Raw genomic sequence first — 16,487 nt, forward strand, 5'->3', positions numbered from 1 at the left:
GTTGAGAAAGCGTCGGCTCGTAAACGCGTTCGCGCGGAATTTTTTGGCTCGAATCGCTTTTCTCGTTACGTGTCGCGGAAAACGGGAATTAAATTGCTGGCTGACGATGGTGCCACCATCCGAACTTATAAAAAATTTATTTAATAAAATCTACAACGGTTTTGTGCTTAATTATATTTGTCGCTTTGAAAGTTAAACATTTGTTTTCTTTCCCTAAAACATTGCTTAGTGGAAAGCAAGGGAAGACTTGCCTTTATTTTCGACACTTCAAGTTACGATAAATGAAGGTTTTCTTTTATGTTAATCTTGTAATTAAACTTGTATAGGATGGAAAGTATACCGTATAAACTCTTTGCGGTATACAAGTTCAACAAATACATTTTATGACAAAAAGTTGAAAGGATTTAATTTAGTTAATTAATCTGTTTAACTTGACTCTATTATTATATTTATATTAGTGAACATTTACTCAATTAATTTGAGAGGGATAGAAGGTTCGTTTTATGATGGATCAGTATTTATTAAAAATCTTTGATACAAAAGGGGACTACTTCGCTCGGATACCTTAGCCTAAATTAGGTACAAGTGTTCGTTACCGCAGCAAGATATTAATCCCAGCTGCGGCTCTTAATTTATTTTACGCGCGCGAAGCTCGCTCGAACGACGGTATTAGTGTTTTCTTTGGAACAGCAGGATAGACACGACGCGCACAGTTTTACAATAAAAGCGTAACTATTATACGAAAAAGAAAGCATACTTTACGCGGATAATATATTAAAATATTTTTGTTTAAACTGCATACTTCGTCGAACGAAATCCTCTTTCACAGACATTAGAACCTAACGAATGAAATTTATGCAAGCGTCGGCACTAAGAGTTTGGCGAAAGGAAAAAGTTAAAAGGGAAACCTCGAAAGGGAGGAGTTTTTAATTTTATAACGATCTCTAGTTTGACGTTTTGAAAAGTTCGCGATGGAAATATTCTTTTCCTTGCACCTGTAGCGTTGCTATAATCGATATTATATTTATTACACAAGTGGCCACGATCTAAGATTTTTATTTAGGTATTTCGGATTATGAACTCCAAAACCAACTGTTTCTGCAGCCCTGTTCGACTGAAACGATAGTATATTCCATGCTACATCATCGGTAACCATAGTAAGGAGAAAGAAAAATCATTGGATGGAATCGCCAGTTGTTGCTCGTAGAATAAAAATTAAAGTTTGGATTATAAAGTGATATAGTTCACGATATATAAATAATTTCACTAAAAACTTGCACATGGAACTAATGATAACTCAGTTCATACATTTGTTATACTGAATCACACTCGAGTAATAAAAGTCATTCTAAATGTTTGTTCTATTATAATAATTAAATCGACGATTTAACTGTTAATTATTCGATTGAATAAACATCACGAATAAATCCTCATTCGTTGAGTTTACTCGTCGTTCTTCCTGAAAAATTTTGTCTGATCAACACTGTTCACATTCTACTTACAGCTGGTACTTCCCCGTCGGGATTACTCTTTCTTTCTCCTCGCAATACATCGAACAACGCCCACGAGTTTCTTAAATTACATGGAAAGACACGTTACACTCGCTTAACAGAAAATATTACAACTGTCCCTTGAGCCTCACTAGCAAGCCCATTCGATTGATGATATTGGATAAAAAAAGGTCTCTGTACTCGAAAGGGCCATGAAAGTTTAATTAAAAAAAATTGAGAACTGGCTAGACTTTAAGAAGTCAGACTGGCATATGTATAAAAAAAAAACTGAGGGAACAGAAAGGAAGAATTTAGCGATACCTCGACGACACATCACTATGAAAGGAAGCTCTCTGCATCAATTTAAAAATATTCCAACAAGACTGCAAATATTCCCCTTCCAAGATCCTAAAAACAACCCCCCAAACCAGTCATCAACGAACCATTCAACCTGCACATACCCAATCCTTACATTCCCCCCATCAATCGAACAGTCCTGCCACCGAATAGAAATCCAAGTTCACCAAGAACAGAGACGACATCGCCAGAGATCCAATAAGCTTGCGTTTGGAGGCTTCAACGACGAAGAGATCCCTAGACACCTAGGGATCAACGATGATATCCACCGCCTTCTCCATGCCCGGAGAACCCTTCGTACCCTCCACCGCCACCTCCTCCATGCTCCTCATGAACATGCACAGGCACTGGTACCTTGACAGGGTAAGGCACCTCCTTCTCCACGGGATAAGGCACCTCTTTCTCAACGATGTACGGCTTGTCTACTGGTACTTTCACAGGGTAAGGTACAGGTTTAGGTACAGCCACTGGCACCGGCTTGTGCACAGTGTAGGGTTGAGGTACTGGCACCTTGACGTGCACGGGGTACGGTTTCTCGACGGGTACAGGATAAGGCTTGTCGACCGGGACCTTGACTTCGTAGGGCACAGGCTTGTCGACGTGCACGGGATACGGTTTCTCGACGGTGACAGGGTACGGTTTAGGCACGCTGACTGGGTAGGGTTTGTCGACGGGAACCTTCACCTCGTAGGGCACAGGCTTCTCGACAGGGTACGGCTGGGGCAACGGGACTTTGACCTTCACCGGGTAGGGGACGTGCTTCTCGACGGTGTACGGTTGTGGCACGGCCACCTTCACGGGCACAGGTACGTGTTTCTCGACGGTGTACGGTTGAGGTACCAACACCTTCACCTCGTAAGGCTTGTCCACGGGAACCTTCACTTCGTACGGGACCTTTTTCTCCACGGTGTACGGCTGGGGCACGTGCACGGGCACCTTCACGAACACCTTCACCGGGTAGGGGACGTGTTTCTCGACAGTGTATGGCTGAGGAACGCCGACCTTCACCTCGTACGGAACGTGTTTCTCCACCAGGTAGGGCACGTGTTTCGTCACTTCGTACGGAACCGGGACCTTCTTCACCACTGTCACGGTTTTCACGTGTTCCTGGTGGTCGTAGGTCGTGCCACCGCCGCCCCCTAGATCGCCACCGCCACCGAAGTCGCCGTAGCTACCGTGGAGGCCGCGTTTCTCGGTTTTTTTCTCCGTGGACTCGGACGAGGAGTCCTTTTCCGTTTCGGATTTCTTGGGAGATTCCTTCTCGCAGCTCGCTAGCGCGGCCAGGGCCACCAAGACGATGGCGATCTACAGGAGAAAGTTGCGGGAGGTTAACGGTGTTTGCGTCGGAGTGTGCCGTTTGCTTGGTTGGGTAGACCGAGTGACTGAGATGTGTTTAGGAGTCTTGGTACTTTCTTCAATGTTATTGAGTGTAACTGAGAAGCAGTACTAGAGCTCTACCATAGGTTCATCTTCGTCTTTTGTATTTCTTGATACGTGTGATTTATGTTCGTTTATGTTTTGCACTATTGTATCTAAGGGGTTGTGTCTCAGATAGTCAGATAGGTAGTTTCATATGATGACTTTTACGTATGAGGTATTGATGTATATTGGTCTGTGTTTTGTTCAGTTGCATCTGAGAAGCTTAATTGAAAACAATGTCAATCGAAATATCATAATTTCATAATTACTATTAAACATTTCGACAAAATAGTACTTATACTACACTTTAGGAATGAAAAATTATCGAAGAATAAGTTGTCCATTACTTATTCTAAAGCAAGCATAAGTGTCGATGAAACGGTTGACTGTAATCAAGACGATAATTAAAGAGAAATCGATCTAAGCCTGTATATACCTACCGAGAGGCAATCATGTTGAGCCAGGTTACGTAAAGTATCGGATACACGCTGACATGCTCTCGACTAAATCATTATATAAGTTTGTGTACTAATCTGCTTCACGTTCTACTTTCATTTTCGTTGCTTTCTTCAGGAATATTTTGCACCGAATTTCAGAAACAATTCTTCATTTTTGTAAGAAACTTTATGATGTTATTCCCTCGAAACGTTTGTTTTAGTAATTCAAGGATGATAATGATTAGATTGACGTTGCTTTTAAATAATTGGAATAATAATATTGATACTCATGGTTGAGAACAGAGCAGTCGAAAGGTAAGACCTGTATATTTATTGAGCATGAATGCGATCAGAATAATGTGATTCATACGTAAGAGCCAAATTAGGAAAATCATTATTATTGTCATCTTCACAATGAAGCTTGATTATATTTATTAATATTAAACGAGAAATAAAATAGCAGTATTTAGAAGAATAAAGTTATAAAAAGCATTACTATTATTCCATCCACGAAGAACCTCTATGCAAAAATACAAGTTCAATTCAAGCTCCATAATCGTAATTTAAAGTATAACTTCCACATATGTTCATTTAAAAATTTCGAATATTATACATACGTATGTATAATTTTAAACAATTATTTACCTGAAGATATCCACGCTTTCTGACCACCAAAATCTTTACCCAATAAATTAACCGCGTTTCTCGATGTAATCAAACAATTTATAACGTATCGATCATCTTCCACGACATTTACAAGACTAACCAAAAATTAAAGCACACCCTAATACACACGATCTAAGCCCCGCCGAATTGTTTTTCTATCGCTTACCTTAATATTCATCGTTGAGTTCGCGTATGTTTTGTGGTGGCGTATGACCACTAACTGAACCGCTTCGTTTTCTAGAGTGAGCCTTATATACTCCGCGGCATAATGGCTCTGTTACTTTCGCCGCACCTCATCGTTCGTATTACACTTGTGCGTCTCGTTTTGCATTTGCAAAAACGTGCTCGCGAGCGAGTGCCGGGATAACGCACGTCGGGAAATCGCGCGCTCCGTCGCGGTGGCTTCTAATCTATGCCGTTCGATCGCGATTCCGTGGAAATTGTTCCATCGGATGCTTTTAAGATAACACTGGTTCGAGTCGATACTTCCCTACCCGTCCACGCATTGTTTCCCTATCAGCGATCCTCCCCTTTCAACTGAAATTTAATTGAAAATGAAATCGCGACTCTCTGGACGCTCGCTTCTTCCAAAAAAATTATTCACTCGTTACATGATAATAAACGAATCTTTTAAATTCGGTAAAAAAAAAAAAACAAGGGCGTGCAAAACATAAAAGGTAGGAAAATAATAAAAACCCTCCATTTTTCTCGAACGATAAAAAATTGCCAGTTAGGTTGATTAGCCTGAGCATACACTCGAATGAAAAATTCACGATCGACTTTCCACGCTGTCAGAGATCTCGCGACCAATTTCGAGCATGCTGGAGTTTTCTTTGGTATGCGTGTACCGGCTCGTTAATCTGCATAACCATCGTGGAAGCTTATCTCTCGATAGCGTTAATTCGAAACCCCCGGTCGCGGTTTCGCGCAAACCGTATCGATATCCGCGAAGGACGGCCATTAGGCGCGTGTAATTGCCACAGAAATCCGAGTAAAGCTCGCTCGCCCGTCGTGGCTCGCATGCGGAATACGTAATGCCGTATGTTAATACGGTCGCATGCGCCGACGCCATTTCGATCCTTACGGTAGATAGAACCTACGATTTTTTAACGATTAATCGCTGCACAGGCATCCCGCTGGTTCGTATCACCGAGAATGCTTGTTACGCGCCGTGACTCCTTATTCGCGCAATTTTCAATAAATATCGCTGACTCGACCAACGCCACCGTGAGTCGCGTTGGATGAGGAACGCCATCGAGTGGATTGATCGGTGTGGTTGAGGGTGGAAAAGGATCGTAGGCGTGGTAGGCGAGCAAAAGTAGATGGAAGTGAATTTGGTGATTGGGAAAAATATTTTGTTCTCATTCATAAGTGATCATTTACACCTCACTTGAAATTCTTCAAAGTTTTGCGTTTATCTTTGAAACTCCATACCAAGATTCCTGTCTAGATTGTTATCGCTGAATCATAATACAACGATAATAGTGCTAATTATAGGAATGTATTTATAGTTTGCGCGTTAATTAGCATTGTAACGAGAAAGTTTTCCTTCCTCTATTGTTAGTTATAATCTCAGACTCTCTCACTCGACTTGCTGCGCTTTTCAAGCTCAAATTCGTTTCACTAATTGGGACTAATTTCCAATCATGTGAACGCAATGTTATCTTCTTATCGAATGCATAATTCTGGAACATCATTATTAGCAAAGAAAATGTAAACGAATATATTTAATAGCGTTTGACGGTCTGCAATTTAAAAAGAAGGAGAGCAAACAATACTATTCCTTATGTATTTTCCACATTTTCGTTTCTATTACATTTCTAGACACTTGTGATTCTACAGCGTTTAAAATTTGTTTATCCGAATCACTTCGTATATTTATTAACCGAGTTTAATACGGTAACACCTTTTAAAGTTGCACCAAACATCAATATTAATAGTTTCTACTAATTCAAGGGTTCATTCTGCAGAAAATATATGCAACTCTAAATGCTAGTTTCTGTTTCAATGACTGTTGTGAACTCAGACGGTCGGTAACACGGAAATGCCATGATGCAACAAAGATCGCGTGAATCATACTCTCCCACCTGCAATTATGCTATCGTGACATTCACCTTTCTCACCTCTCAAGTGTAATGACTCTGACGGATGCAAGATCTCTGTTGATTAGGGTCAATGGGACACTCACTCTTCATCATTCACCAACTATTTCTTCCAATAAAATTTAGCCCATTTCCACTTTCGAACCGCTTGCAGTTAGTCTAACGGGAAATGTGCAACACGTAACATTCTCCTAACTCTGCAACTCTTTCCCTAAAATTCCTCCAGAATTTTCCTCGTTGAGTGTTTACTTTCAGCGAACTGTAGCGGCCGCAATGGCGGTGTTACTTCCAGCGTTTCGGTTCGCGAAAGAAAGTGAAAGGATCCTCTGGGACTTTCCCCGAAATTTTACGCCGCTCCCGTAGCAACGCTCATCGCTGTTCCTTCCTAAGTTAATGTTCCATCGACACGAACTTGATAAAATGGGAAGGAAGCGGCGTGTAACTGACGCGACGCTTCGCTGGCATCATGATATCGAGACATTTTAGGTGTGAAAATATGTGTGAGGATAGAAATGTCTGATACGTGTATTAATAGCGTCCACTTTGAGAAATGTTTCCGCTAATTTTCATAAGGAAATGTTTATTTGTATGGAAAATATGGGAGCCTTCGCGAGATCCTACTGGAATTTTCTATTCGAAGGATGGATTAAATTGATGGACTTAATTAGACCTAACAGGATAAATTGAATTAAATTGAAATGCATAGAGAGTAGAATGTTATTATCGTCGTTCACTGAGATTTTTCCAAATATTGATTCGTTGGAGAGTTACAAGCTTGTTAAGAAAAGAATGTAAAGCAAAAGAAAATCAGCTGTTTGTAAAGTTTCATACGAAGTATCACAAGCAAAAAATAAAATGAAAAACGATAGTAGATTTAAGATATATGTAACGTTTAAGGATACATGCGTTTATCTAATATTTTACAACAGGTTCCTTTTACATGCAAGGTACGTATTAATTTTGTATGCAAAGTAAAAGCGCGAGGATTAATCAAAATTTCTTCAGCCATCGGCACATATGTAATTATCAAGGTAAGTGTTCCAGTAAGGAGCTCCACTAACATAGTAGCTATATCTCCACATGGTTGGGTCTAGCTGTCACTTCCGCCTTCAACTTTACTCGTGTCTAATTGTAATTGACTACTTGCTTCTTTTGTCGACGTAATTCAATCGAGGTTCTCATAGTTTCTGTTCCTGTTGAAAGTGAATCACGTTTGATGTACATCAATTTCCAAATAATTTAAAAAGTTGCTAACGTTTCAAGACCCCCTGGTGAATTTACCTCGTAATAACTATTGTCTTAATGTTGAAATTATCGTCTCGATTTTTAAATCACTGAGCTCCTAATTACAGTAATTATTACACATAATATGCACGTATGTGGTATTTAAGTTCCGCACGAAGGAGACGTTTACATTGTGTATAGCTACATTGCACCATTTTGTCTAGAACGATTGCCTACAAATGATTTGTTTTCTAGATTACGCAAATTCATTAACTCCAGCGGGCAATTCCCGACAAACTCAACGATAAAACACATCTTCCAGCAAGTTGTTTATTACCGCGATAACGATCTTTCATTGCTCGAATTATTATCACAGAACTATCTCAGATACTTTAAAAATGAAAGCAACGAGAACGAACATAGAAAATTGCGCGAATTAAAAAACTACTGATGTATAATACAAGAGAATCCATTGGAAAAAATTTTATTTTTCATTTCCTTGACAGTTAATAAGAACTCCTCAATTTTTCTTCGACTTAATGGCGGAATTTTAATTGCAATTTTGTGATGATGTTTAAGTTTCAATACTCCTCCAATTTTTTATTCGTAATTAAATGTCGAATCAGGGCTAAAAGATTCTTTCCTGTCGCAGGATGAAATTCTGTATTAGCCGATCACCAAAAGTTAACGATCACGTGGATTCTAATTTCGATTCTTATTTACATAAATTTCTACTTGTAGAGCAAATGGCGCGGGACGTTTTCGTCGCAAAATGAGTCGTTTTCGAGACGCACCTGCCCAACCGTTTGACGTCTCCTGCGATCAGAACTAATGCATTACTGATGGCCGATCCTTCGGGACTTTCGGGGCTTAAAAAACGACCGACGAACGCGCGATTATGTAACTTTAATTGCGTTCTAACTACCGTGCGATACTTGCAGAATATAACCTGCGGTTTCGGCGAGGCTCATTAAGACATTTGCCAAGTTGATGCCCGGAACGTGCCTTTCGCGGCGCGGCGATCAACGAACGTCTACTTCAGAACCTTTTCGCTATAAAAATGTTCATTCGTAATCCCCTAGGAATCGGATTATTTGAAGATACAGAAACAGAAATCGAATGATTAGATAATTAGGAAACGCAGGGAATGGAATAGAAGTTGAGGCTCGAAGAAATTTAGGGTGTAAGGGAAAGATATCTCAAATTCGATTCAAAGATGTGGTTGACGCTATCTCAAACTAAAGATAGATATATAACATTAAGGTTGTAACTGTAAAACTGTAAGAACTGTAAAAGAATTTATGACATTGAAAAATATGCGAATAATTCCAGAAATAATCATTGATAATGTCTTACACAGAATTGACTTGTGCATGTTACTTTTCAACCTGTCACAATACGCATATCGCCATTACCATTTCCAACACGGTGCGACAAAATAGAAATTTCAATACTGGAATTGTAGAAACGCAAAAGCGTAATGTTCATACGATATGAGAATCACGGAGATTTCACTTCGGACATGCATGTTATGTACGCGTTCGCTTCAGAGATTTTTTACGTCCCCCACCCCACCCCACCCCCTCTCTCCTTTCCCTCTCGAGCAGATGAAAGTAAAGCACACTTCCAATCGTGAAGATCGCGTCAATTTCACGTCATATGCGTAGTGTATTTTAGTTGTTGGTATAAACGTGTGTGGATATTATATTTAGATCGCGACGAGTGACGTAACGTCTTCGATTGTGAAACTTTCGTTGTCCAGAAACATCTCAACAAAATCATTAATCCGAACCGTCTTTTTCACTTGGAACGCCACGAATGGCCCCAAGAAACTTTCCTTCAATACTTCAAACAGCTGTCAACGATCCCGTTACCGGGGCGGCATCCGCTTCTCGCTTCTCGCTACTGCAAGAAAAGATCGTTAAAGTCTCCGAAGCGCGGCTCGATCCGAACGGGCCGGGCCGCTGCCAAGATCATCGGCCCGTTATTTGTTGAGGACACAATTATCGGATCGACCGGCACATGTAATTTGAGCGGTATTATGCGTACGTTGACAACGTGTCGCGATTATGTTCGCGGCTGCGTTATACCTGGATCCTCGCCAGTGGCGGCCGAACGTATCTGCACGAGGCCGTACGTGCACGTCCAGCGATCCTGCGCCGATCGCCACGTCCGATCCGATAGCCAATTACGAAGAACATGACGTTCAATGATGTCCCTGTATACCAGCATCGTGGACACGGCTGACCGACTGGCTAGATGATGACGGAACAACCTCGTCTACCTGCGAAACGTTGCGAAAGTGGAAATTTCGCTGGTCCACTTTTTCGGGATCTGCTCTAGCCGTGTCGTTGATAATTATCGATTAGCTATATCGCTTGTAGGCGATCGTCTCTACTTGGAAAGGACGATGTCGACGCGGCTATGGTGCGAGCAGGAATTAGTTTACGTTTTGGTGGTGTTGGTGGTTGATTTTAGATGGGGGGAGGTATGAAGGAGTTGGATGGAAATTGAATGTTTAATGTTAGATTTGTTTTGGTGGGTTTGAGAGGAGTCGGGTGAGTTTTGTTTAATGATTATGTATGCAGAGTGATCGAAGTCAAGTAGGCTAAAGCTCAAGTAGTTCGAAGTTCGTTTCTACACGATCTTCTTTGGAACGCATCTATCCTGTAGAAAGAGGATCGAATGTAATTAGATAGCGAACGCCGCACGTGCTCCTAATAACAGATGGTCCGTTTGGATCCTTGAAATTGCAGTGATTCGACGATTTTCGCAAATTAACAGCGCCTAGTTCGAACGAGTGTTTCTCTAAACACGGAATGGTGTCGATCGTAAATTGCTAGATCTGACGATGGACCTTCTCTCGATAGAACAACCCTATAATTTACGGTTTTAATACGCGAACGAATCGTGCTTAGGCACTTTCAAACGAAAACTACTCTCTTTACCTCGCAATTATGTACTCACGAATCAAGACCAACGTTCGACTCAAAGATTTTAGCAAACACTAAAAGCACATTCAACGTATAAATCAATTTACAATAAATTTATTACAAGAGTCTTACATCTCTGGCTATTTTTTCCAACCTACCTGGCAACCGTTGATGCGCATTATTCAACGTGATTTAACGTTAACGAACCCGTCTCGGATGGCTCGGCTCCGTTCCCTGTTTCCCGCTCCTCCTCGCCCGTTAAAATCCTAAGGGAGTAATTTTGTAATTAACCCCGTAAGCCCCTGCTACTCGCAACGGTAGCAACGAACGCCATCAAGTAATCCGGCCGGGTTAACGTCGTTAGGGGAACTCGCGAAGATGAGATACGTCTTCAATCTTAATTCGAGACTGCTCGCGACGTACGCGTCGAATATTCGACGGTACTGTAGTTGAGACCGTTCCTCCCGAGCTGAGCAAGAACCTTGGGCGTCAGTTTAATATTTGTGAAACATCAGTGGGATTCTTCAACGCCTGGTACATGCGATGACCCATAATTTGAAGGTAGGCCGATAAGTACGCGAATAAAAACAACAAAATTAACAAAGTATTTGGAAACTATCTCGATGATTCAGGTGCCAAAATCGCGGAAAACTCAAATGGGAACGCTAATTCGTTTCACACATCAATGAATCAGCCAGCACGTTGTAATCAATCCATCGATCCGCAAGGTGTCGATGTGCTAATTGATTGCGAGCACGACTTGCGCTTTTTATTAATCCCTCTGCCACGTTGAAGGTGAACGCCTGGTTTTGCTCGCGACGCCGTCAAAGAAGGCGAAAACGAAAAACGACGAAGGAAAAGGGGTTGAGCCCGGGATCAGCTGCGGTTACCCACCACGGGACCGCCTCGAACGTCGCGCGTCGCGTCCTTTCTTTTTCTCCTATTTCATAGCGGTTTTTTTTTTTGTCGAAAAATTTTCACTCGTCCTTTTTTCGCAACATTGAGGCGCGTGCAGTCGATCCAGCGACGTACGAAATATATCGACGGCAATTAGCCAGCGGCTTGATTTAAGACCGGCTTCGACGCGCGCTGGGAGTTCAATCTCGATGGGCTGGGCCCTTTAATTTCGCGCGTATAAACCACGGCTGCGAGGACTAATTAAGAAATTGCTTTAGAGACCAGCGACTTCCAGCTCGGGAGACCATCGTGTGTTCGTCTTGTTCCAGAAGGGAACGACTTATTTTGCCTCCGTGCACACTGTGGAGGAAAAGTTGATGTATTTGGTAGGGGGAAGGTGTCCGATGCTTAAAATATTAGGGGAATTTTAATCGAAGTTGCGTTGGGGGTAGGAAGCCATTTTGACTGAAATTGAAGTTGAAGGAAGAAATATGTATTTAAAGAAACGCATCCACAGAAAACGGCCTGTACTTCCAAAGCAAACACCGTTTACGTCGATGTTGCGATTACATTCTCAGACGAGTTCTTGCTCGAATTCTCCAATTAATACCAGCCTCTGCAAATCAACGGTTATCTTTTCGTTTACGTCAAGCTCGTTTTAAACAGTTCCTCCCTAATTGTGGTAAAAGCAGGATCGATTATCGACACGCCATTCGCGCTGGTCAACTTTGTACCAGAATCAATCAGCATGGTAGCTAATTTGACGGATGTGAGCATATTACAGCTACAAATGTTAAATTACACACTTTCTGGAGTTTTACGAATCTTTTATGAAAATTTGGTTTGTCTTTCATAAGAAATTCTGAACAAGTAAATAAACTACTTAATTACACGTTTTAAGACTCTGTAGTCGTCGATATACCTACATAAGATAGAAAATCGATATTTAAATACAACTTGAATTCAAACATGAAATTAAAAATTTATATTAACTTCAGCTATATATAGTATAATACCTCACACGGATTCTCGTGAAAATTATACCATCCGATAATGGTGTTAGCTTCGTGTTGACTGTCAAGATAACAACACCTATTACGTCCACGGGTAACTGATTGTTTTTATTGTGATTAAGAAGAACGTGGATCGATATCTGGTACAAGATATGATGATGAAGGCAATGCATAAACTACAGGTGATTCGCGTCACAGGCGAGGTGTTAATATTCATATTCAAATTAATTTCGGCCGCCCGGCTTGCGTCGTTCGCTTGCTCGCTCGCGTTAAAATTAATATCCTTTGCAAAATATCATAAACTTAAACTGTTCTCAGGTATTATCCGTTTTAATTGCAATAGAATAAATTAAGGAAATTACAAAAGGGGCTCCTTTGATGTTTTATTTATCAAGCTTGAAGACAACTCTTTTAAGTGAACCATGAAATTAAATGATTTATTCATTTGTTCAGAAATTTACGAAGCCACTTAGCTGGATTAAATTTGTTTGATAAGAATTAAAGGGTTCTTGTGAAAGACAAACCAAAGAATTAATAAACAAACAGAAAACAAAGAAGACATTCTGATAATTAAAGATTTAACAATCTTTAAAAATTGTTTTATTTCATCCTTTTAAAAAACAGTACAACATACTCACATAATCTACCGAAGAATCTTACGAAATAATTTAAACGACACAAAGTCCACCACCGGATTAAAAAATTACGCCACGTTTTAAGACCGTATCGTGCATTCAATCGAGGACCAGTAATAATTAATGAACGAGTAAAGGAAGTTCATTAGCACCAGACGAGAAATTGTTTAAACCCCCGAATTTATTCTAGTACGAGTCCACGTGTCGTCGATTATTGACTGGGGGGTTGTGTTATGCTAATGAGATCCGCAAGATTCGTGTCTTTTTCAGCGATCCTGACGATCATCTCGAGCAACAAAGTAGAGGGTTAATTAAAGCACCTTGCCCGACGGTGTGACAGTGTCCCTCTTACGATGCCATAATTTTAATGAAATAAAAAGTAAGAGATCCCTTTCGTGGGTCCACGTTTACTTCAGACGACCTACCATCTGTTTTTGAAAATTAGTAGCAAACTCATCGCTTTTCGTGCCGATACGATTTACTAACCCTACTTTAACCACCAAAGTGTCTCATTCTTTACTAAAAATTTCCCACTCTTTGCACGAAGCTTACCATTAAATTATCAATAAAACATAAACCAACTAGTATCGAACCCTCAGCCAAAAATTCTCCTCGCATCTCTTCCTTTTGGACAACGAAGACAAAGGGCCCTCCGAGCTACGACAGAGTACCACTTGAACTCACGTTCCCGGATCTCGTGACGGCGCACGTGAACGTCGATCCCGCATCGATCTTCGAAATTATGAATTCAGGAATCGCGCGTCGTGAACGTTTAATCTGGCAAATTGCGCCCGGCCAGCGGGCGTCTAGGGCCGGAGAATCAATCGGGGGGCTGCCTTGTAATCGAGTCGCGCACTAATGCATTCTGTAACCCAGTTACAGCGCGGCCTCGTCGATCTCTACCGAAGATACCGGGGGATCGATCGATCGATCGATAGACTACGACGCCTCGACGGACGTGTCGCGTGGCCGCCACACGACATCCTGCGCTGAGATAACGCGAGGAAGATCGTGACGAGGGGTGAGGGAAGATCGTGATCGCGCCGATCGACGCAACCAGCCACTAAAAGCGTCGAAATCGCCACAGCGCGTGATCGAAGGGCTGAGGAAGGAGCAGAGACGGACCTGTCGCGGCCAGGGCCGACGATAGAGGTGATAGGATCGCTAGGAAACTTTCCAAAATCCTTTACTAATTCGTAGGACTTGATGATGCAGAGTTTTAGTCGAGGAATTATCAAACAAGTGTTCTATGTTGCCCATCAGGGATCCTATTTTATCGACTAGGTATTCTACGTTGCCAGTAGGGTGCCCTATTTTATCGACTAAGTGTTCTAGGTAACTATCTTATTAGCTTTCAACCTAGAAACTATTTCAATCGATTCTTTAACATAAAGTCCATTTTTTACAGAAAACAAACTGACTTTCAGATGAAAATAAGGGACGAAACGAACACAAAACCTGAATCGATTAAAATTTGACTTTGTCCTTCGCGTTAAAGAGCCCTCAAATGTGAATTCGGCCCTGAAGAACAAAGAGGGGCCCTTCGAGAGAGACAATACGAGCCAGGAAGGTGTCCGCGGAGAAGGAAAGATAAATGGAAGTTAGAGAGGAGACAACAGCAGGTAAAAGGGCCGGGGGCCCGAAGAGACGTTCAATTTCTGTCGCATCTGCCTAAATGTACGTTAGCCTATGATCAGCCGCGTGGCTCGAGCATATTATATATCCGAGGAGACTAAATATCGTTTGATTGCGATTTACGGACTGGCATTATAACGTGTACGTGTCACGATACGATGAAAGATGATCGTGTGGCGAGGTGCTATGGGCGCTCTTGTGTCTGCCGGCTATTATCGATGTACGAGTGCAGAAATTGTTTCGACGCTTTTAGAATCAGCGATATAATTGATACGATACCTCAGCGCCGCGCGCGTGCGATGAATAACGAAGGACAATAGCGCGGAGCGACCTAACACCGGCCCACGGCGTCGTCGAGACATGTTCCCCGGGTGAATCACGCGAAATTCTCGCCCAGAATTGATTTATTATCGATCGTACGTCCCAGATTTATGTACACCACGGATTTAAGCTGTGACATCGCGTTTGCATTACACGAAAATGGGCCAACAAGGTGGATATTTACAGGGGAAAGAGGAAAGAGCGTTCTGCTACTACTAAGTACACGCAAAATTTGTTCTAAAAATTCAAAATCTAACTAACAAATATATCATTTAAATTACGTTAAAGTACGTTGATTTAAAGCTCGAGTATACGAATTTTAAGTTGTATTTATTTTTAAAAGAGAAACACTTCTACCCCCTTGTAATGACAGTAAATATTTGCGATGCGAGACATGGAATGACAATCTGATCACGATGCAAAAGGGGTGTGCCTAAATACCGGTATTTTGCGCCCGAGTCTTAAAACGGGCTATATTACACAGCAGCTGGAATATCGCAATTTTTAATCATGCGGTGTCGCGTACCGTGTATTATCGCCCGAAGAACAAGTATTACTTCGCTAATATTCTCCGCCATCGGGCCACTCAATATTGAAATATGAGGCACGGGGTAAAACAACTTCATACGGGGTGTTTCCTCGGATACGCGACACCCTGGTATCGAGATTTTTCTTTTTAGTTAATTTTTACCGTCGCCATGAGACACAGAGGCCGATTATTAGCGGCGGACACAGTGGCTCAATGACGAAAATTAGGCCACATTTGTGTCCCCGTAACCATCGGTTACATCCAGCAAATATAGACATAAATATTCCTGTGGCTTATACTTTAGAGGGAATCCTTCAGAATTTAATTATACGACTATGACAACGAACTAGTGTCAACAGGAAAATGTATAAACTCGACAAGTTGTTTGGAATAAAATAAATAAATAAATAACAAATAATAATATGTAACTTTAAATGTTACAATTCAAAATTCATAGTTTGTTCTATATAACAGATCTTGAAAGTTTCCCTTAGCATGAATAATAAATAGAGGTCCTACCGCACTACTTTCCATTCCTCTTCGACAGAGGTTTCAATAAAATTATAATTTCCAATAAAATTTAGTGAACTATTAAATTACACGCTACGATTATGATTATAACATTTGTATCGGCAGAGATGCAATTCGATCGACGGAGGAATTTCGATACGTGAATCTAGAAGAACGAAAATTTACGCATGGCCAGATATAAGTACCCACCATCATGGAAATTGGGCTGCAATTTCGAGATTCTAAAATGCACAAGTGCTCAAGGTGGCTACACGCCTGTGATTACTAAATGAGGACGCCTCGTTCTTCTAATTTACTA

At 41.2% G+C, this 16,487-nt stretch overlaps 1 protein-coding gene across 1 annotated transcript; it reads right to left on the bottom strand.

Annotated features, from left to right (window-relative positions):
* Window positions 1–1,040: 1,040 nt before the first annotated feature.
* Window positions 1,041–5,501, bottom strand: LOC128893480 (uncharacterized). The gene is made up of 2 exons (XM_054154436.1): window positions 4,536–5,501; window positions 1,041–3,152 (listed from the first exon to the last, which is right to left on the bottom strand). The coding sequence occupies exons 1-2, from the start codon at window positions 4,545–4,547 to the stop codon at window positions 2,100–2,102; spliced, it is 1,065 nt and encodes a 354-aa protein (XP_054010411.1). The 5' UTR covers window positions 4,548–5,501; the 3' UTR covers window positions 1,041–2,099.
* Between the last annotated feature and the right edge of the window lie 10,986 nt (window positions 5,502–16,487).

Source organism: Hylaeus anthracinus, unplaced genomic scaffold (assembly GCF_026225885.1).
Source record: "Hylaeus anthracinus isolate JK02 unplaced genomic scaffold, UHH_iyHylAnth1.0_haploid 3, whole genome shotgun sequence".
Classification (NCBI taxonomy): domain Eukaryota; kingdom Metazoa; phylum Arthropoda; class Insecta; order Hymenoptera; family Colletidae; genus Hylaeus; species Hylaeus anthracinus.